This window comes from Gymnogyps californianus, chromosome 11 (assembly GCF_018139145.2).
Source record: "Gymnogyps californianus isolate 813 chromosome 11, ASM1813914v2, whole genome shotgun sequence".
Classification (NCBI taxonomy): domain Eukaryota; kingdom Metazoa; phylum Chordata; class Aves; order Accipitriformes; family Cathartidae; genus Gymnogyps; species Gymnogyps californianus.
Window position 1 is genome coordinate 1,214,015 of NC_059481.1, and position 22,468 is coordinate 1,236,482.

Consider the following 22,468-nt stretch of genomic DNA (forward strand, 5'->3'; position numbering starts at 1 on the left):
ACCCCTTTAGAGATGGCATTTGGATAATCAGATTTTCTGGGGTCTGCAGAGGGATAGCACAAGAGTAGCTGGAGAAAAGGAGGAGGATCAGCGCCCAGATGTCCCTTCGAAATGAAGACATTTTGCTTCACAAGTGACTTAATTCTGAAATGGATCTGGAAAACCTTTTGCAGAAGAGGCACAGATCTGCATCTCAAAGTGTAGATCTGACTCTCAAGCAAAAAGGTCTCATTAAGTAGTTGCTTGAATGGCCAGAACCTTCAAGGAAGGATTAAAAAATAAAACTGTACATAAAACCTGTAAAAATGGCACCTTTTTGAAGTTAACATGCTTCTTCCCCTTAAAAACAAGCAAACATTTGACAAGGTATCGTCTCAAGCCCCATAACTTCCCAGGTCCTCCACACTCAGTGGCGCCTAGAGCCACCATCACACCGCTTGCGTGCAGTTCTGCACCCAAACACATCTATTGGGTTTTTCACGCCAGAAAAATCCTCAGTAAATTTTTATTTCCTTGATATCGGCACATTCATTAATTATTTTTGCAAGCTTCTTACTACCTCGTACGCCACGCCGCCTACAATTGCTGCCTTTTGACGCAGGAAAGTTGCTTTCCCTGCCTGACATTTAGTCAGGTAAAGATATTTAGATATGATCACATAGCAGAGAAAGAACAAAGAGAAGACAAAATTAGTAAGCAAGCTGGGAGAAACATTAATACAGTCATTTATAACAACAGACAGTGCTCTCCCATCCCAGATTTCCTTGTCGTGCCAACGTAAAAGGAAGAGACTTACCGCTGGGTTCTCTCGTTGATGGTATTGACTCCCTGGAGATCCGAGAGCGGTGTCCGCGGGCTCTTCCGAGTAATACCTAAAGCAGCACATGAAAAAAGATGTTTCTACCTGGCTCTTCACCAAAAGGCAATTAGCACAGCCATAGCTTAGCACTGACTACAGCAAGGAGGAGCATGTACGTGTCATGGCACATGCTGGGCATACAAGGGTGCCAAGGATGCCGACATACCCATCGCCTACTAAGTTCTACCTCTCTGCTGCAGCGTCATCACCCTTATGAGTAACGCTGTTTGCTCAAGCCTACTAATTCCCCTCCCACACATGCACGTTGTGTTAGGGACACGTTGTCCCAGCTAGTAAGCAAACGGGGTGACGGAAGAGGTTGCTGTGATGGGGGGACCAGCCATCCGTGTCCTGCATGTCCAAAATATTCCTAAGCTCTCTGCTGTGCACGGGACAACCCAGTTGCCTGCACAGGCAAAACACCCGCACATAAGTAGGGTGCTTGGAAAAAGGACATGTATAGCAAGTAGTATGTATTGCACGAGGGAGGCTTTATTGGCTATTGAACCCATATTCTTTGGTAGGGGTAGTTTTAGAGTAATTTATATTTAATAAATAGCCAAGGAAATTATCATGCATGGTTACAGAACCAGACGTTTCAAGCTGTTATCTTCCCCAAAGTGGAAATGTTTTGTAACCAAGCATTTAGGAAGACAGAAGGCAATTTTTGTAGACAACGAAACACTTTTCAAGTCACTAAACTACAGATATATAAAGACCCGATAAGCTCAAATTTGACATGAAAACAGCCGAGTGATTTTTTAACTGTCTCGAAATCGCTGCTGTGAGACAGGGAACATCACAGCACTCACCTGAACATGGGAAAAATGTACATTCCTTTACCCTGAGATTTCTGCAGTGGAAAAAAAATTGCAAAAAAACCCTCTCTAAAAAGAAAGAAGTCTAAACTATAGTTTGTAACAGAATAGGAAGAAGCAATAGCATACCCCCTCCTCCCCGCATTTATCATTTTCCTATTTAATACAGCCCAGATGCTGAGCCAAAAGGTCTCCTAAAGATCTTTTTGTTCTGAAGATGAACGCAAAGCAAATACGCAGAGATCTGAGCCCGTCCTGCTGATCTGCCATTCCTCAGAGCCTGAAATTTCTAAGGAGAAGACGAATTCCTACCAAACCTCAACAGGCGACATCCCTTTAACAGGACATCTACCGCCCTCCTTTACCCGTTGAGATATTAGAACAGCTTGTCTTGAAGCCTGAACATTGGGCAGGAGATGCCTGAAAAGGTTGATGGTCCACTTGGTTAAGTTATTGTATCTAAAGATGTCCGAATATCCTAGAAATCTGAGCAAAAGAAAATTGGGGAGTGTTGTGCCACAGGTCATCTTTGATCCTGCCTGTGCTCCAAGGCAGGACCACATCACTCCTGCTGAGAAGGTTTTGCGATCTCCAACTCTGGAGATTTTTGGAAAGCAAGCCAGATAATCTATCCGAGTGCGTAGCTATGCCTAGAGTTCAAAATTCTCTTTTTAATCCCTCTCTTTGCCATTTAAGCCATTTTTTGTTACATTTCTCATCCCAGGAGCATTCTTTTACCTCTTTTAAGACTGGCATTTCTGTGCCAAAAGTTGCTTGTTTAGAGCACAGAAACTCAAGTGTAAAGGGGGAAAAAAATGAGAGTAATCAGGAATCTGCTTAAAACACAGCATTAGTATTTTTTGTAGCTAGTTTTACACTAAGAAAGCACCTAACATCCAGCTGCGTCTATTTTTTATATAGTACATATGCCTGGATACTTCCCCATTAAGGCACAGAAGGCTTCTCTAACCTAAAGCATTTCATGAATAATGGGCTTTCACTGGTATTTCTAAGATTGTTTTAAATCCATGCCCTTCTTTTTGGAGCAAACTCTGTCCTCCTGCACTTCCCTGCACCCCCCACCAACGAAATCCCTGAAAGAAAAAGCCCAAAACACCATCTAACCCAACAAGTCGGGCTGAAGTTATGAAGACAAGGTTGTACCAACATACCACTGCATCCGCATCTTGCATTGCTCGGGAAAAGGGAATTTCTATTTCAGGCTTCCAGATAATAACTGCATTAAAACCGCATCGTAATTCTGCCAGCTTAGCACCTTAAACGACTTTTTGATTAATAAAAGCTATGGTGCACAAGCTGGGTTAAAGAGGATTGCTTTAGATATACCCCCCCCCCCCCCAAAAAAGACTTTTCTACATTGTGCCATCACTTGGCTCTTAAACGAAGAAATATATACATGCCACAGCCAAATACAAGTTGTCATATTGATGTAGCCCCTGTTCTGGGAAAGAGAGTGGGTTTTTTTAGAAACGAAAGACAAAAAGGTTTTAGATTTAAGCCGATGAGTCACATGTGGCTTTGAGAATTCTGTATAGCGAATACGGGCTATTAAATTGTATATATTAATAAGCTGCATGCAAGGAACAGTGGTGTGAGTGGAAACCAGTCATTCCCTTCGCCCAGCTCAGATGCAGCCTAATCTATTTTACATTTCAGGAACAACATTATTCTGATTTTTCAAGCACATACCCTTTTCTTCAGCTGTAGTGTTTCAGAAAGACAGATGGATTTGCCTAGCAGGTCTTTGCCTTCGCTAGGAAGAGCTTTGGATAATCCCAGTCTACTCCCTAATCATGAGTGGCAACCAGCAGAGCTTTGGTCTTGAACTCAGAGATGTCTAAACCCCGTGCCTTGCTCTGATGGAAGACCATAAATTAACTGACAGACTCAAAGACACCAGCGAAGGGCGATCAGTTGGCTACACAAGCTGAACACCAAGTGACCTAAAGGGAATGTCAAGATACTCATCAAATCAATTCATTTTCTCTCTTTGTGCATAGCTAGAACTAATTGCACAATTCAAGACAAGGAGATGATCTATTTGGTCCCTCTCTCCAGGATGACATGGGTGTAACCTCATCTGACTTCTGGGAAGGGCCGAGTCCCCGGGGCCAACCTCAGCCCGAGCATCCTCGCCTGCGGGGCCCGCAAGCCCACTAAATTCAGGACCCCAAAATTATACACGCTCCAACCCCGGTTTAGCCTGCCAAAGAAATGAAGCCTGGGGAAGGCGCTTGCAGGAGCACACCCCGTGGGAAGACGCGAAGGATTTCTGAATGCACAACATGAATTACTTGTTTGTCAGGTCGGATGCTCTCGGCCAATTCGCAAACTATGGCAATGTTACTCTCGGATCCATGTGTTGGTTTTCTCCTAAGAGAGACCAAACTGTGCGGACCAGTCTATAAGAAGTGAGGTTTTAACATGTTGAGCTCAACACTGAGCTCAACTTCACTGCTTCACATTACATTAAAGCTCTGTTTCTAAGTGTCTCTTGAGTTGTATGAATTTCCTTCTTCACACCTAAGCAACTGCAAATTAACCCCCCCTCCCCAAACTTCCCATATTGCCGAGCTAACTTACAAATTAAAATTCACTAATTAATTGCAATTAAAATTACTGATAACCGCCTTCCTTTTCAATAGTTTCTTAGTAGTATCAGTAAGGTCACTTAGCACAATACCACTTAAAATCTAGCGCTCTGTTTGTCTTACTGCTTTATATTTCCTTGTAGCAATAGTAGCAATGGTGGGAACTTGCAGGAAAAAAGAACGTAGTCTAAATTAAGAATTAAAGTCTAAATTAAGAATTAAAACACCTCTGCTCCCCCAACGCTACATGCTGCAGGAAGCATGGAAATCTGATACAAGGTTTCTGGCAGGAAAAGCGTATTTGTGAAGACTTAACATGCAACTACTGTACTTACCGTGCTCAGCTCTGCAGAAAAAAACTAGGCGGTTTGCATTTACACCTAAGTTGTACGATGTTTAAGTTAGCAACTCGGGCTGAGGATTTGCCCTTGAAGACTGCATATAGCAGCGCGCTATTTCTGTAAGCTTTAATGTGCAACATGAAGGAAGAGAATAATGGCAGAAAAATGATATATCTAAAGATATGAGCATCAAATATATATATTTTTATACATATATATATATATAAAATATAGTAGTGCAGGCAAGAGTGTCCGTGTTGTCATGCAGGATGAGTTTATTATGTGACAGAGGACTGAGGAGGAAGAAATGGAGACCAAGTGCATCTTTACCCACCTCATTCTGTAAAGTAACATTGCCAAACGCTCTAGTTTTAAGTAAAAGCCCTTGGAGACAATATTTTCACAAGCTAAAGTTCTTTTCAAAGTCCAACGAAATCCAAATAAAGTCAAATTCCAGCTGTACCAGCCACGTGCCTTATACCAGGAATATTCCTCCGGGACCTGTGGTGCTTTGAATTTATTATCACACATGTGATAACAACAACAAAACACATGAAAAATACCCCTAGCATCAGCAGCCCAACTTAACGTCAGCGAGTAAATGGGGAAACCACCAACAAAATGATGCGATATCTCAAGAGACGCGGGTTTGCATTTAATTTTACTCTTCAAACTCTGCCTAATAATTTCCCGATAGGCTCAAAATTGCCGTAAGGCAGCTGGTTTGATCCTGGAAGGCTCCTTGGGTGTCTTATTTTTTTTACCCTTTCTATGCTGAATGCACCTGGTTTCCATTTCTTGGCGTGTGAGTGTCATATCAGAGGGAAGGGCAGGTGGTGGAGCCTTACTGTACTTCTCCTCCTTGCATCTCTGCAGGATCTCTAAGCTCCTCTGATGAACTGGGTGATGGAGAAAGCTAAAACTATCCACACTTTTCAAAACCGCACATGGCACTGCATCATCATGCCCTTGGGAAGCAAAATAAAAACAACAAAAAAAAAAAAATGGAGAGAAGAGAAAGATTATATAAGCAGAAATCAGGAGAGGGTAAAGAACAAGCCCGAAGGACGCGAGAGCTCGAGGGTCGCGCGATTTTTCGTGCTCGACACAATTTAACCTCAGTTTCCTCCTAACGCAGCACCGTGGCCCAGGAGCGATGGGCTGGACTGTGTCCCAGCCCCACTTATAATCCTTATTAGCCAGAGCATAATCACTTTATAATCACTCCGCGATTACTTGGGCAAAAAACAGATGATTAGATAAATCTTTGCTTTTATTAACTGCTTTTTAAAATCCTTTCCGTGCCTCTGCCAGGCGTTATCCGCAATTCCCTGCACAGATGCTCCCGGACACGGCCACCTCGAATTCTCATCTTGTATCCCAGAGCCACACTTTGCTCAGATATTGGCAATTAAAAGGAAAAATAGAAATTATTTGTATTAAACAAGGGCTCTGTATTCCTCAAGGGCACAGAACACAGAGTCCGGAGTTAGGTAGGATGGGTTTGAGGTCGGAAGTCGGAAGAAACTATCGTTGCGTGGCCAAGAGGGCTTTCGATGGCCCAGCTCCGACCACAGGGTGGAGGAGAGGTTACACAGGTGACACTGCGCAAAGAGGCAGCACCTCTCCGTCATTGTTCAAGCGGCCAAGTCAAGGGATACGTCATGCTCCTGTCGAGGCGTAATGAGGTCACCGAGGAGTTACCTTGTGTCAGCATGTACGGAAGCATTTCATACCAACGCATTAAATCATCAGAAAGGACCGATCTGAACTTTACAGAGGAACACTGTCAAGGGGCGTCTTCCTTGCATTAACACCACTTCAGACTGCTCAGTGGGACCTCAAAGATCATTTTTTTGGTTGCCATCACGTTTATTTGGCAAATACAGAGGGTTTTTTTGATTCGGGGTTGGTTTTTTTGGTGCCCAGCTTCAGGAGTAGATCTGCAGAAGTCAACAGGATTGGTTTTGAGACCGCGTTATCGTGTAGGTCAGCCGCACTAACCCAAGGAGCAACCCTCGCTGGCCAAATGCAAATGCAGAGCCTATCGAGGGAGCACACGGCACCGGGATCACGAACCCTTCATCAAAGCGAGGATTTAGGTTCGTGTCCAGCAAAACCAAGGTGAGAAAGCTGGGAGTCTCCACAGCCTGGTTTATATGAACAGCACTAGTTCTTCCGTCAAGTTTTCGCTAACAAAGAATTAGGGTTTTTTGCATAATAAATTTGTATCGATGATACAGCAAAAAAATTTCTTTCCTAAAAAGCTTGATAATGTTCCTTTAATCAAAGTTCACTAACAAATCTAGTTCAAATGTGTAGTTCGCTTGGACCATCTCAATCCTCCTTGATAAACTCAATAATAATAACAAAAAAAATCAAATTATTGAAGAAGTCTGCCCTTCAGCTAATTGCAGCTCGCCAGATCCCAGCCTGTTTCATCCAAGGAGGGTCGGCAGCACCGTAAGAGGTATCTCTTGGGCAGCAGAGAAAGGGACCCAACAAAATTCACGGTGACACCGCTTTGCTGCTCTTCACCTCCAGGTTAACAAGGACAATCACACAGTCACTAAAAGCTGCACTATGAGGATATGAGGAGCACAAAAAAAAGGAGAGTCCCCAAAGCCAGCAGGAAAAAATGATTATCCTTACAGAAGCATCAGTAGCACTGGTTGGTACTGCTGGCATGGAGAAGATAACCAAAAGGATGATGCAAAAAAGAAAGCAGAGCAAAATTTTGCAGAGCTGCTTATACATAAGCCAGAGATTTTTCATTAAAATCCCCACTGGGTATTGCAAGCGTGACTCGGACGGGCCTTCAGACAGGTAAAAGCACGGGAGATCCATTTGGGGTTAAGCCAAAAGAGTGCAAAGAGCCTTACATAAAAAAAAAGCATGCTTCAGATATTTTCCTACTCATTAATAACTACACCTGCCTGACGGATGGTAGCAGCGGCAGACAGGACCTCAGAAACCAAGAACGGGGCAGCATGCCTTTTTCAAAATTATATACAAATATTAAGCGTGCACACTTGGATGAACACACATGTGTGAAGTTAATCTCAGCTCATCTACCCTAGTTTTATCAAAAGCTCCACATCCGTGGGCAGTAAGGCATTCAAATCAGGCTAATTAAAGCCAGCAAGGTTTGGTAAAAACACCAAAATAAACCTAAAACATATGCTGCCTTTGGTTGTCTGCTGTTGTCTATCGAGATGGGGTAATTTTAGTGATTCTTTAATAATTCATAAATGCCTTCTGCCATAGATGCAAAGCATCAGTTTGGGGCTTTTCCGTGTTATTTTGGGGAGCAGGAGAGACCACCAGCATCCGGTAGTGGATGCGCCATGCCGCACCAGCCCGCCCCACTGTCCAGACACCGGCCAAGCCTTCTGCTCAGGTCTGCCTCTTCTACAACCACCCGGTTTGTGGTGCTTTGGCAAGACGGATGGGATTTTGGAGAAGGACAACTGAACGGGAGATGGGCATGAGGTCTCGCCAGCAAAAGCATGATGAAAACATTGCGATGGATCTCACCTTGCTAAGCGCTACCGCTACCTGGGCAGAAGTCATGCTAAGAGATGATGGGTACCCTCCAAAGAGGGCAGAGACAGCTGAACGTGAGTGGTCCCAGCTCTGCCATCGCTTGTAGGGCAAGCTTTCCTGACGGATAAGGCGTACCTCAATAGGGGAATTAGATTTAGGTAATCTCCTCCCACTAGTTCTGCCTATATAACGGTGACTTTCTCATGACTTTTTCCCAATTCAGGCTGAAGACGCACATAGAAATTCAGGGTATAAATTATCTGAGGATTGTCGGGAAGTTTAAGACAAACCTTACCCAGCTTTCTGAGGGGTTTTTGTTTTGTTTTCTTTTTTTTTTTTGACTCAAAAAACAGAGGTTACAAAGCACAAAGCCATTTGAAAGCAGGCTAAAGGATATCAGATAGATAAAAGAGCAGCATCACGTGCTAGAAAACATTTAGAAACTCAGCCATTACTCTGTATTAGTTTTGGTATGCTAGAAAAGGCGATGCAAGAATTTGAGTCTCAGAATTGTCTGAAAACCTCCTGGACTCTATTTTATACCTATATATTGATATATATAGATAGATAGATATAAGCAAGTTATTGCCACAAACTCAAGACTGAAAAGCGGAAAGCTAGCCAGCGAGGAGACAAACATGGCAGGCACGACTGATTGCCAGAGACACAGAAAGCGAAGCAGGGCTTGAAATTAGCTCTTACTTCCCAAGATTGAATGTATTTTTATTACCTCCTTGACCAGTTCACTTTAGTTTAGCCTGGGTTTTATGCAAGATGAAAAGGTGATGCTAGGAAAATGCAAATATGGGGTTTGGAAGCCAACTCTTTCGAGTGACGTTTCTCCCAATGCCAAACATCTTTGCCATCTGCCTCTCGGCGTTAGGAAACACCGCTGTCCATAAATGCTGCCTTGATGTGCCAGATAGACCCAGGTTCATGAGAAATATCTTTTCTCTTATGCCACATCCGAGTGGTTCAAGAGGAAGAGCCTCAAGAGCTGAAAGCTGATTTTTGCCTCCCGCTCTTCTTGGGATGCTATTATTCGCCCTGAACAAGAAAATTATTCTTTCCGCTCGTACGGTTTCCATACCTACGTTCCTTGTCCCAGGCTCCTTGGCTCTCCTCGCTGCACACCTCTCCGACTAAAAAAAAATTCATGGTGCGGCTCCGTGCTTAATTTTAACTCAGCTGACATTTTCCCTGCTGAGGCTTTAATTTCATCATGAATTTCAAGCCCTCTTGTGCCCAGAAATTAATAGTAATAGCTTGTACCCGTCTTTCCGAAATTGCTTTATGCAGAGAAATGGTCTAAAAGCACAGCCAGGTATTGCCTGCCACAGCATGATGATGCACCATTACTTTCCTTTAATTTAATGCCCCCGCGTTCAGCATGAGGTGGTTCCGGATGACTGCGAAGCAATGAATTTGGCTAGACAAGAGACACGCTCTCTTGCAGCTTAAAGAGCGAACAGCTTGAAAAATTATAGAGAAGAATTACTGCCTTTTTTTGTTTCCAGATGTAACTAACAGTTCAAGAATTCCTAGCAAAAATAATTTGCCTTATTTGCTGAATAATTTTTATGTCTCTGTTTGATTCACTCGGGTTTTCCTATGCATGCATCCTACAAAAAGGAAAAGTTAAAGCAGCAATAAAGTGAAAATCTTTTCTTACTATGTGTTAAAATCCAAACGTACCTCTAAATGTAACTTTTGCGTAGCAAAAATCTACACGCTATTTTAATGAGTTTTTTAATAGATTAATAGCTCCTAATAAGTCAGGCTTAAAATACCGTAGTGATATATTAAACCTAAATTGCTGGTGAAAAACAGGCGCTAGGATTAGGAGATCGGCACACGTACCAGTTTTCTTCTCCACGTATCGTTTTCCAGCCTCCCTAAAAGCAACCATCGCCCTGAAAAAGGCCCGCAGGACTGCCCAGCGGAAGACGGCCACCGGGTCGATCCCGATCATCCCGCAGATAAAGGCGTTTTTACTGCTTCGCAGGAGAGCTACAATGTCCGGGCGCATATGATCTGTGTTTTTCTCACGGAAATCCTAGGGAAGGAGAAAAAGGAGGGGGAGAAAAGAGGAAAATAAACAATATCTACAAGATAGGCCAGGTAAGATCTGCCAGGCTATCCCTGGGACAGCACAACTACTGAATCCTACTTCTATCTTTTTTTCCTGCCCCCATATTAGACACCTCTTTATGTCCAGAAAACAAATGTTTTATCCCAAAGCACTGCCCTCTGAAGCATCTCGAAGCTGATGCTGAAGTTTGTCACATGCATTTATTGCATCAGAAACACAGTTACAGATTTGCAGTCGTAAATCCCGAGGCTGTTTCTCATACAGGCTCACCTGCCCACCAGAATTGCTTCGGCTAATAACTGGCATGAATAGAAACAGGGTCAACTTTGAAATCATTTGCAGGGGAGTTTTAAAAGTACCCGCAGCTGAGATGCTGAGACCTATGCTCATGTAACCTGTACTAAAAAATGGCTCATGATGAAAAAAACCATTGGGTTTTTTTTACACAAACCAAGCCCAGAAAGGCTACCAAATACCCAATTCCAACCCATCGCTGCGACTTGGCATTAACCTCAGTGTGCGTCCCTAAATTCTTCCCCAAAATGCCAACACGCAGAGCCTGCAACGTGGAGGAGAACAGGACGACACAATCCCCACCACCTTCACATTTCAGCCAAGCTTTTCACCAAACACTTCTCTCCTGACCCTTGCGTCTCTTCTCTAGCCAAGTCCTCTCCAAAACATCTCTGTGGAGCCTTTGGGGCTCTCCTTCCCCAGCACAGCTAGATGATTTAAATGAAAACAACTGCCGGGGAACAGCTGGGTGACAGACCTTCACTCCGTACTTCACTTTGCCCGCGTAGTGTTTGATGATGAAAGCTGGCTCCATGACCGCTGGAAATTCAATGTAGGAGTTCCCTTCGTGTTGACGCTTAAACTTGTCCAGCAGCGTCTGGTTTGTGGCTTGGGGAAAACTGAGTGGAAGGAATTAAAAAGAAGATAGTCATAAACCCAACGAAAAAGCTTTTACACTTCTTTCTTGACCGCAAATGGGAAAATACAGATATTCTGAGCTTCCGCTTCTGTGCCTGCAGATACTAAGCAAGCACTATTTTGTATGCTGTCATGTGGTTATATACAAATACAAGGTATATCTGGTGTCTGAAGAACTCTTAACTGGTTTAGTAATGGTCTGAAATCAGTTATAAAAGCACAAATAGGTGTATTTTTATTGTGGTATACTGCACTGTATGCCCATTGCACGGAAATTATTCAGGGTAGCTGCACTGATCTGAAACCCCAAGTTTCTGTCATTGGTTTTCAGGCTTAGACTGCTGTTGCATCTATGGGATATTCACACATCGAGGAAATATTGAGCTGTTTTGCCTACAAATCTCACTTCAGTTTCAGGAGTTAGTTGACTGATCCTGGTATAGGAGAGAGGAAGAAGGACAGAGAGTTTGAGCAGAGCCTCTTGCTAAGAGCAAGCCAATCCTCCATCCTCAGACTTCATGTGAATCTGCAACTTGGGGGTACATTTCACAACTTTACCTAATTTAAGCTGGTTTAGCCTGGTACAGTATCACTGGGACAGCATCACTGCTGTGTGTGTGGTCAACGAGACAAGAAACGGAGGAGAAACCTGCAAGCAAATGGTGGGAGGAGAGCTCGTGCCCTGGACCGAAGCCACGCGGATCTGAGGCAACGCCAGCAAAACCGCCTGGCCTTTCCCTGCCCTTCACAAGGAGAAAACTGGCACGTGCATCCGATGGGAGATCCCTTACGCTCTGAAGTTTCCACCCAAAAGCAGACACAGAAGCCACATGCTCATCTGATAACTTCTACCGAGACAAGCTGGATGGATATAACCAAGGATGCAACTCCGAGCTGCATCTCTGATGCCCATGAAACCCTACGGAAGCACAGCCCCTACATACAAGTGCCCTCAGTTCACTCTGCCTTAATTTTTAAAAGTAAATTGGTAAATCCACCTTATAACTCAGTAACAGCACCCACACAACCTGCTTTAACTCAGGCACTTGGATTCTCCCTTCACTCAGCTCAGCTTCAAGCATCTTCATGTCGTTACACCACAAGAGACAGGGAGAGAAATGAGGAGAGAAGCAAAGGAAACCATTGCCCTTCCCTTTAACGGAAGAAATTCTTGAAACAGAATTTCAATTATTATTTGTTAAGGCTTTTTGCTCAGCTTGCTGATTCTCCACTGTTTGCCTTACCACCTCGGAAACAAAACTAGAGACGTAAGATAAATCAGCCCAGCGAGCTATTAGCATCTTTCTGGGAAGAATCACAAGAGGTAAGACTTAAGGACAAACACTTTTTAAGTGAAAAAAAACAAATATCATTAGCAAAACCAACAATTTCCTACTCACTTGCTTTCCTCATCCAGCAGATGGAGCAGGCCCGTTGGCTTCTTACTGATCAGGTTGATGCAGCCAGAGTTGTCTATGTAGTCGATGTTGTGCCAGCTAATTCCTTCTGCTCTATATTCCTCCTAAAAAAACCCCACAGATATTATAACGATATTGGGTGCAAGCAAAAAAAACCCAAATGGTGAAATTCAAAGGGTTTCTTGGGAACTGATGCACCATTTACCAAAATGAACACTTCATCTGCTAATACGCCACCAATATTTTTTTTGATGCAAAAGAAAATGATAAAGAACCACTTGAGCACCTAAAACTCAGGGAACCGCACAGCATTTTAAAATTTCAGGTGCAGCAGACTTTTGTACAGGCACAGCTTAGCTATATGGCAGACCATGGCTACTGAGGATACACAGCGTGCTACGCATCCTTGCTTCTCGCTTTCCTTTTCCTGGCTTGCTGTTAAAAGCGTTATACGATATGTTTGCATCAACTAATATTTAGTATTTAGTTGCTAGAAGAAAATGGTGGTACAACATATTCATTTAATTACACCGAAAAAGCAACATAACTCCCTTTTCTGCTTCACTGGGCTCTACTCTTCTATATCTCACAATATTAATGCCTGGTGCTATAAGGGCTAACGAAGAGACCTCCAGCTAGCAGAAATCACTGCTCCAAGACCAGCAGAGCCACGATCCTTTACAGTAAAAGTAAGGATCTGCCCCCAAATTCATGCTGAGGAAAAAAAAAAAGCTATTTATTTTCCACCAAAGTAACTCCAACCCTTGCTCTTTTATAAAGGTTATCTCCTCTGAGATAGATTTTCAACTGGATTACTTTGAGAAGTCTTCTGCAGAAATTATTTTACGGCATCTGGAAGAAAGTAGAGCTTAAAAATCATAATTTTTATCATATGCTTTTAAGACTTGTGACTCACTCTCGGAACAGCGATATTGGAAGTGCACCTTATTCCCTGTGTTGGAAAAAGTCCTACCGATCCAAGCTGCGGTTATACTTCTCTATTGTAAGATATTTTGATAGCAGAATTGAAGAAAAAAAGGAAAAAATCCTCAAAGTTGCACTAATATGATGCACCTTTACAACAATCCAATTCATTTTTATTGCTGCTTCTGCTTTTATTTTTAATATGAGCAAAAAACTTTAAAAAAAAAAAAAAGCATGTTCTTCCAACTCTCCTCATCCAAAATTAACATGAACTCTACATATATTATTTTTAGAATTAAAGAGCCTGAAGCGCTTTGAGACGTCTCACAAGGAAATTTTTGCTAAAAAACTACAAGGTCCTGAATTCAGTATTTGAGACATCATATACCTTTACACCAACGATACATACTCTATACATATGTGTGCAGGCGTAGAAGGAGTTTTTAACGGCCCTAAAGCCTTTCGGGTTCAAAACATAACACAACCCGTTGGAAAAAAAAAAATCCTGAAAATAAGGAACAACTCTGCATTATGAATTACATTTTTTCTTTTAATTTTTTTTCTTAGGCTCCTGCAGAGTAACGAGGACACAGCAGGCATGCAGAATAACATTCACAAGTCCCTGCTAAACTACAGGCATCGAAAAATCATATATGTGACTAAGACTCATTCCATTTTCAGTGCAAGTCGGGAAAAAAGCTTCTATATGGCAATCCAGCCAACTGTAGAAGACTGCATATTTCTTGAGCAAGCGCGAGCTTCTCCCGAGTGATTTAAGAGGGAGAGACGGTGATGCGTGCAGCGGTAATGGGAGTCAGCATCATTTATCAACCGCCTGCTTCTGACAGCCGCTTAATCGGATGCAGGGTCCATTAGTCCCAGCTTTGCCCGGAGAGGAATAAACCTTACTGTGATGATAAAAGAACCACCTTATTTTAGTGGTGATGGGTGGCTAGCCCATGTTATTTGGCTTACCTATTTATTATCGTGACTTTTTTTTGAACTACTTGTATGGAGGCTTTACATTTTTTTTTTTTCCCCCCAAAAAACCCCGATTATTTAAGTCTGCGTACATCTAAACCAGGCACGCACCATCACTCTGCTCTAGAAGCCCTCTAGACATCCATCGCTCCGCGTGGGACGTTTGGCAGCTGCACAGTGAACGTTGCTGTGAAACTCTTTTGACCACACTAAAAACTTCTACTACTCTTAAGATCGGTGCAAAATAACTAATTAGCAATGCCAGCTGTTGGTTTTTTAAAATATACTCCAGTAAATGACCACAAAAGACCAGAGTTCAAGGTCTCTGCTTCTTTAGGCTCATTTTCAGCTCCGTCACAGACGGTGCATGAGCTGAGGCCAGTCATCACGTACCTCCTGGCCTCGGTTTCTTCAGCTGCAGGATTTTGGCTAATTTTCCCTCCTCTGCTCTTCTTTTTCCTCTGGGCAGGGTCAGAAACGCTCACTCCCAGGCTGTGGGGTTGTTCCCCACATCTGTCTGTCCGTTGCTCCCTCCCTTCCATCCCCAATGCAACCTCTTGCTGCGTTGGCCAAATACGAAGAGGGATTAAAGTCCTCAACTAATAACCTTTTCCACAATAACTCAGATATACGCTCTCATTTTAAGACAGGCGCGTACGCAGCAGCAGGAACTATTCCAGAGCAATTGCTCCAAAGCTTAAATGGAAAAAAAATTCCCCTTACTTCTTTTTTCCTAGCATTTTTCCAGTTACTGGTTTGGTTGCCTTCAGAATCACAGCCCAGGAGAAATAACTACGGCTTTGTGATTGACCGATATAATTGCTTGGGTGTTTGCTGGTCTGCAAAACACCATGCAAATTGTCCACATAAAGGCAGAAGCTTTAGGGTAAAATCATTGCTGTCCGTATGTATGTGTTAAACTCACTCAACTTTCAGTTATTTATCTTCTATATGACTTATATATGATTTCTATATTCATCTTCTAATGACCGTCTTTCTGCAGAATTCAGGAGATACCCTTTAAAGCTACCTCCAAAATGTTCCTTCACTTCGGAGTACAACAATGAAGTCTCTGCTGTCCTTTGATGGAGGCAGGGTCCTCACAGAGCACTTGAATATTAAGGAATTAGATCCAAACAACATGAGGTTTTCATTTAACAAACATACGGTCAAGATGAAGACAGTACGAAACACAGCCCATTCAACCAACCAAACCTCAAAATGGAGGTTAATTAAAAACCAGCTTAAATTTACACCTTGACTTAAAACTAAGTTATGTTTAGGGGCAAATTCAAATGTCCTAGTCCTAGAAGGCCATCTTTACATCAAGAACGAAACCGTTGACATTACCACTACCTGCAAAAGTTTCTACTGCAGTAAAGTCCATAGAGTCCTATTTTTGGCATCCTTACTCCCAACAAAAATGTACGGATTTACTCCTCCCATCCCTGGACAGCTGAAACCTGGTCTGCTGGAAGGTGGAGTGACGCAAGTTCAGTGGAGAGAAGAGCACTGAGCTCCCAAACTCGGCAAAAGGAATCGAGCAAAGAACCAAAAAAAGACATTCAGCTGTTTTTTAGAGTCCAGCAGCTCTATATTTTCATTTAATTTTTGAGTGAGATGCTATTGATTGCTCTCCAGGTGACCTGTATAGCCACCACGAGTAGACTAATGCTTCCCAATTGTGCGTTTAGAAACAATTGCGCTGTCTCGACCACGATGACGTTGGCAGTACGTCAGCGTTGGCACCGCACATCACCGAAGGGACTCATTCTACCGGCGCGAGCACAATCACTTCTCAAATGCCGTCGCCCAAATCAGAGCAGGGTTGCGTTGCCGTAGGCTGCATCGCCACGCTCGCTGCAGCAGCCAGGTCAGCAAAATTGCGTAATGTGGATTTGGCCTCTCTGACTCAGCTGAAGCTCAGGAGAGAAGGGGGTTAGTGACTTCATCTCGCCTCTCTTTAGGGGGAAAAAACCCCATATATATATATATGTACTTCATTATTGCATTCGATAGTTAGAAAGATGTGGCTAAGCAGGGAGGTGGCTCATAAGAAAAGGCAGTATTAGTCTGAGTTTTTCTTCTTTGAAAAGGATGCTTTTTAGAGCTTAAAATGCTCAGACTGATCTGAATAAAACACAATTTGTGACATTCAAACATTAAAAAAAAAAAAAAAAAAAAGATATAAAATGCGGATCCAGACTTTGAAATGCATATACTCAGAAGATGAGCGTAAGTCTTTACGGAATATGACACAGCATTATCTGCGGCATACCAGCATGTAAAATTTGGGTACCAAATAAACAGTGTGTGGCAGAATAGCCAACATTTTTATATACGAAAAATCAAAGGAGCTCTAGTAAAGAGATTGCTAAGCACTGTTAAAGAGAAACCCTGCCTGCCTACCACCGACCCTAGAGTACAAACACTGCTTACGCCACACAGAGTAACAAATTTAAGATTAAAATACGCGTGCTGAGCATCAGGAAAACCTTCCCAACTGGGACACAAGGCTTGATGGAAACCCTACCGCTAGGAACAGAAAACATCCATAATTTTATAGTCGAATGTGTAGAGAAACAAGCCCGTTATCTTTACAGGAGCGTTGGATCACTTCTGTTATCAGGACTTTATTTCGATGCTAAGCCAAACAGAAACATGCTCTAATCCACAGCAGAATTAAAGGTTTATGAGCGGGAGAAAATACCCACGAGCCCAAAAGCACCTTGGAGGTGCTGGAAGACATCTCTACACATCCACACGTGCTCTGTTATGACTTACTCCATATCCAGCCATGGTCAACAGTAAGAAAAACCAAATGCTAAAAAGCAAAATTAGAGGAGAAAGTATTAAATACGATTTTTAAGCTCACACCTATCTAGAGTATCATGCTCTCTGGGGGCTATTGCTTCCCAAAATCATATGGTAAAATTAAGAGGTGGCTGGAGGGAGAGATCAGGAGCTTGAAAAACTTAAGAGAAGAGGAGCATGGAAACCCAGAGAAGAAATGAAACAGGAGAGACGTGATAAAAATACGAAATAAAAACCATAATAAGTTTCCCATCTGTCTTAAAGCACAAAACTGAGGGATTAGTAAATTCAAATCAAAAGGCAGCGAAAAATCAGGCCTGAATATAAAGGTGTGGGTTTTTCCATGATACATGAAATTTGTTGCCCTATTACGGGATATCAAAGGTAAAAAATTTGCCACGATTTTTAAAGAGGTCTGGAGGGTGTTGGGCATCCATCCGCACAGCCCGCAAGCCAAGAGCCATGAAAATACCTCAGCATTCAGTGCCCAGGAGGCAGATGGCTTATTCCGTAGGGATATTGCCATTAGGCGCAGTGAAAATTGAGAAGCAGCCCCAAAAAGTAACATTTAAAACCCAAAGACAGGGATGATGCTCTCGCCTCTTTCCTGGGGATGGGGCAAGGCTGATGGTAAAAAGAGGGGTAAAACGTAGCATGCAGTGCTGTTTCAGCTTTTATCAAGTCCAACTAGGAAATTAAAGCATATTAAGAAGGAAATGTAAAACAAAATGATTTATTATTTGCATGGAACCGTGTGCAAGGGAAATAGGGCATTTTCTGTTTCCCGAAAGCACGGCAATCCCTGCTTCAGAAATGCTCGAGTGAATCACCAGAGCAGAGGAAAACCCCCTCAGCTCATTCACCTCCCCCCAGACGGAGCCAGATAAGCCCCAGGAGTTTATCTGCCTGAGCCTTTCATTACCGAGGCATAGGAAAACCTTCTTTACACAATGAAAATTCCCAAAATAAAGTGGGAAATCCACTGAAAAATCCCTTTTTCCAGCGTAGCTCCACGTGGTAACACTTCCCATCGTGTTCCCATCGTAAAGACTCGTGTAATTCAGAGCCACATGCTCCAATGCGATCGATAGGCAGATACTTGTGGATGTCTAAATGTATCTATTTTGCCTAAAAATTCACGACTAAACAGAAGGGTGTGAAATTCCGCTCTTCTTGACTAACACCGTCTGCTTCAGCTCCAGGCGGCGTTTGCAAAGCGGGAAACCAGGAATTAAACCCCTTTCCACGTCTGTCTCTATTTCTAGCTGACTTCCCCAGCCTAAAATAATCGCAAAATATTCTTAAAAAAAATACTACAAGTCAATTTGACATCCACAAAAATAGAAAACTTTGCAAATACAAGCTTAGAGCCACTAAACCCAAGCATATCAATTGTTTCTTCTTGATTGCTTACCCAGTAACAAGGTACCATCCAACCTTGCAGATGCTGATGGACAAGAAAATATGAATAACTTCTCAAAAAGCTCAGTTCAAAAATCAGAAACGAAGCCATATTTTGCAAACTACATTGAAAACCTTCCAGGAAAGAACATAACATTTAATGTTTTTAAAATTACATTAACATAGGTCATTGTTATATGATAAACTAAAGGAGCTAAACCTTATAAAAGCTCCTTTCTGGATACATCCGTATACGTATGTGTCCTAAAATCCATCTTGGGAAGCTTGGGAAAGCTTTTCCAAGGCTGCAAACAGCAGCAAGGCATGGGGGAATCTCTCCATCCAGGAGAGATCCACCCAGGATCCATCCATCCAGGAATTAATCCGTCCCATGGAGGATTAATTGCTTGTTCAGCAAATGCAGGTGGGCGCTGTGAGCCAGTCCCAGCAGAATCATCCCGGCATAATTTGATAATTAAAATGAGCTTGATACGATAAATCCTTGAGATGGGAAAACCTTATTCTTAGAGAGTTCCCGAATGAACGAGACCAACGTCTGGTTTGGTGCCGACGCTTATGTGCTGCAGACGACGCGGATGCCTCGAGTTCCCGACATCCCTCCAGAAGAGGATGCCGAGGCCGACGATGCCACTGCTTTCATTTATGAACAAGGATTTTTATGTTTGTTCTCACTTTAAGTAGAAAAGGAATTTATACACGCAGCCATATATATAAAAATATATATGTAAAAAAATATATATTTTTTTTAATAATGCGCCCACAGACACAGTATATATAAATACGTATCCATATGCTCTATAAATACACAATCTATAAACAGGTTTATAAGCCCCTCTATTTTCATGATGCTGTCTGGCAATGCAGGGGTTCTGATGAACAGCCTTCCCCTGCATTTCTTCTGCCGCTCAGTTTTAAATTGCAAAGCACTTACGGAAGACGTCTTACGGCAGACGGCTTCGAAGCAAAGGTGCTCCTTGAGATGGTCTTCTCCTTCGAGGTGACCATTTCAGCAGCTCGTCAGCGAAGGGCAAGTGAATTTGGCTTTATTTTGAGGCTGATCCTTCGCCTACTGGCAACCTCCTGTCTGCTTTACATACGCAGCCTCAGACTTTAATTTATTGTAATTTGGATTGCCCATCATTAGAGAAAGTGTCGGGGTTCAGCCCAGGGTTTCGTGCACATGGCTGCACGAGCTACGCTGGCTCTGCAGCATCCATCTCTGAGCTCAAATCAGCTCCCTACGCTTCAGTGGCAACAGCAGGTTTCAGTCATAAATTATATTTTGGTCTCAAAATGGGGAAAATTGGTTTTGCGTGATTCAGCTGGCAAAACACACTCTGCCACGATCCCGTTCGCTCCCTTCGCAGGAGCATCCTTCTTCCCAACCTGCTCTTACGACAGCCAGGAGAAGCGTGAGCCTAAAGATGCGGCGTGATCTGCTGGCAGATTAATTTCTTTAATTTCTTGCTATCTAAATTAAAGAGGAAAAGAAATATCTATCAATGCAGTCCTTGCAAGATGTATCAGGCTTAGCAAATGGGAAGGGGACCTCCACAGTGGTCACGGTCAACACCAGACTGGTCACGGTCCCAGACCGGTCCTCCAGGCTGAACGTCTTCTTCCCCTTCCAGTCCCCACTCCAAACTTGTGGCAATAAATACACTCGCTCCCGATTCCTCTCATTCATTCACACTTACAGTGGACTCACAGTACTCCCTGTTACATATATATATGCACACACACACACATATATATAGTTGTCTTATGCTACCCCTATAAAATCTTATTACCATGCCAAACCAACTGTCCAGGCAGGAATTTCGCACGTAACGAGTGGAAGAGCCGCGGTCAGGCTGGATCACCCAGTTCTGCCTCAATACGACATTTTTTCGGATGGGTTGAAGTATTTTAGAGGCTTTTAGAGGTTTCTCGCTCATCTTCTTGCTTAAGAAGAAGGGAGCTCACATTGCACACCACTGTCCTATGAAAATCCACCAACATGCATCGAGGTCTTTTATTTTTAAAGAAAAGCTGTTGCTCACAAGTATTGCTAGTGCTTTTTTTCTGAAATAACCGAAGATTTCATTACGTCGTTGCCTAATTTAGCCCAAAGGTATAGGGAATGTGCAAGAATTTCCCCGTGACTGTAGTTCTGGACTATGTCGCAGGGCTTGGCCCTAAGAGTCCAGTATAGAATCATCCTAGATCACCCTAGAGCACACCTAGTGCTCTCCAAAGCAGGGTGTGCATTGGGGTGCGGGAAAAAAAATACTTTTTGTACCATTAATAAATAAAAATCAGTGTTTATTTCATCTTCATCTCATCCTTTTTTAATTTCTATTTTTTTGGGGGAGGGCGGTTCATAACGTACATAATATTAGTGCATGTATATAATTTGAAAATAAATAAATATACATGTATTGGATTGCATCTCAGGAGCAGGTCCCAGAGGAAAGTCAGGCTCGGCGTTCCCAGGACGAACCCGACCCCGAGGTGCAGGGCTCCGGCTGGGTTAGGGGGACAAGACTGTCCCCGGCACAGTCCATACCCCCATATATTTAGCCAATATATTTGAGTAAGAACCACGATCAGAAGAAAACATCTTCTAACTGGAAAAAGTCAAGGAACCAGCTCAGAGAAGAGGAAAAAAGGGCTCAAGAGATGATGGTGACTTGGGAGAGGGATAACAGCACCTGGAGCAAGGCATCTGCAACTTGCGGAGCTCCAGCAAGGAGCGTGGGATGAGGGATGGAAGAGAGGATTTGAGTTGGGGAACGAAGGCGGTTTGGGGAGGACACGGCACTGCTGCACGCAGAGCCCAGGGGTGCGCTCGGATGCTGCGGGATGCTGTGTGGGATACCTGGTGACGTTCCCCTTAGCTTGCCTGGCTCACAAAAAACATCAGCGAAGGCCAAGACATGAGGACAGCACTGAGATAATCTCTTTATCAATATAACCTTTGCTTTTGCTTGCTATAAGACATTTAATTTCTAAAGCAGCCCACGTTCCTAAGTCACTATTGCAAGATTGTCCCATGCAGGTGACGAGCAGAAGGGACCGTGACCATCACACTGCTCCTCCTCCTCCTCCCCGACAGCCACGTTTCCAACACACGCAGGAACACCAAACCCTCTTCAGATCACCTGCAGCACAAACCACCTCCAATCCCATACTTCGTCAAGGAAAGGACTGTATCAAACCTGCTGACCAAAAGCCACGTGCCGTATGAAGCGGTGACAACCACATATTAAACCTGCCTGTTCATCTCACCAGCTTTCTGCCCGAATAATTCTTCTCTAGCACAATCGTGTTTGTTTTTAATTAAAAAAAAAAAAAAAAAAAAAAAAAAGCTTGGACCTTCTGTTGTCCGTCTCCCAAATGAATTCTGCTTTTCTCTCTCTTTCTCCTAGGCAAAATATGAGCTTGAACCTTAAAATTACACATTATCCAACTTGCAAATAGGAGCTCTTGGTGCATTTATCTCAAGAGCTTTAATGCTGTCAACCACAATTGTGATATTTTCACAAAAGCCGGACTTCACAGATACAGTACTTCTCTGCACTGGGCTTAAAGGTTAGGGAATCAAATTAAAAAAAAAAAACAAACAACAAAGCAACCCAAACCTGTTTCCTTTGGGCACCTAATTCTAACGTAGAAAAGATGCTGAAAACTGCCAAGTCTTTTACACCAGGAAAGCTTTCTAGAGTA

The 22,468-nt window shown here is 43.0% G+C and overlaps 1 protein-coding gene across 1 annotated transcript in view; it reads right to left on the reverse strand.

Annotated features, from left to right (window-relative positions):
- Positions 1 to 22,468, reverse strand: part of MYO9A (myosin IXA) — a 153,789-nt gene that overhangs the window by 39,559 nt on the left and 91,762 nt on the right. Inside the window, 5 exon segments of the mRNA XM_050903446.1 lie at positions 797 to 872; positions 5,479 to 5,598; positions 10,037 to 10,232; positions 11,041 to 11,182; positions 12,602 to 12,723. Coding sequence (XP_050759403.1) covers positions 797 to 872; positions 5,479 to 5,598; positions 10,037 to 10,232; positions 11,041 to 11,182; positions 12,602 to 12,723 — 656 coding nt within the window.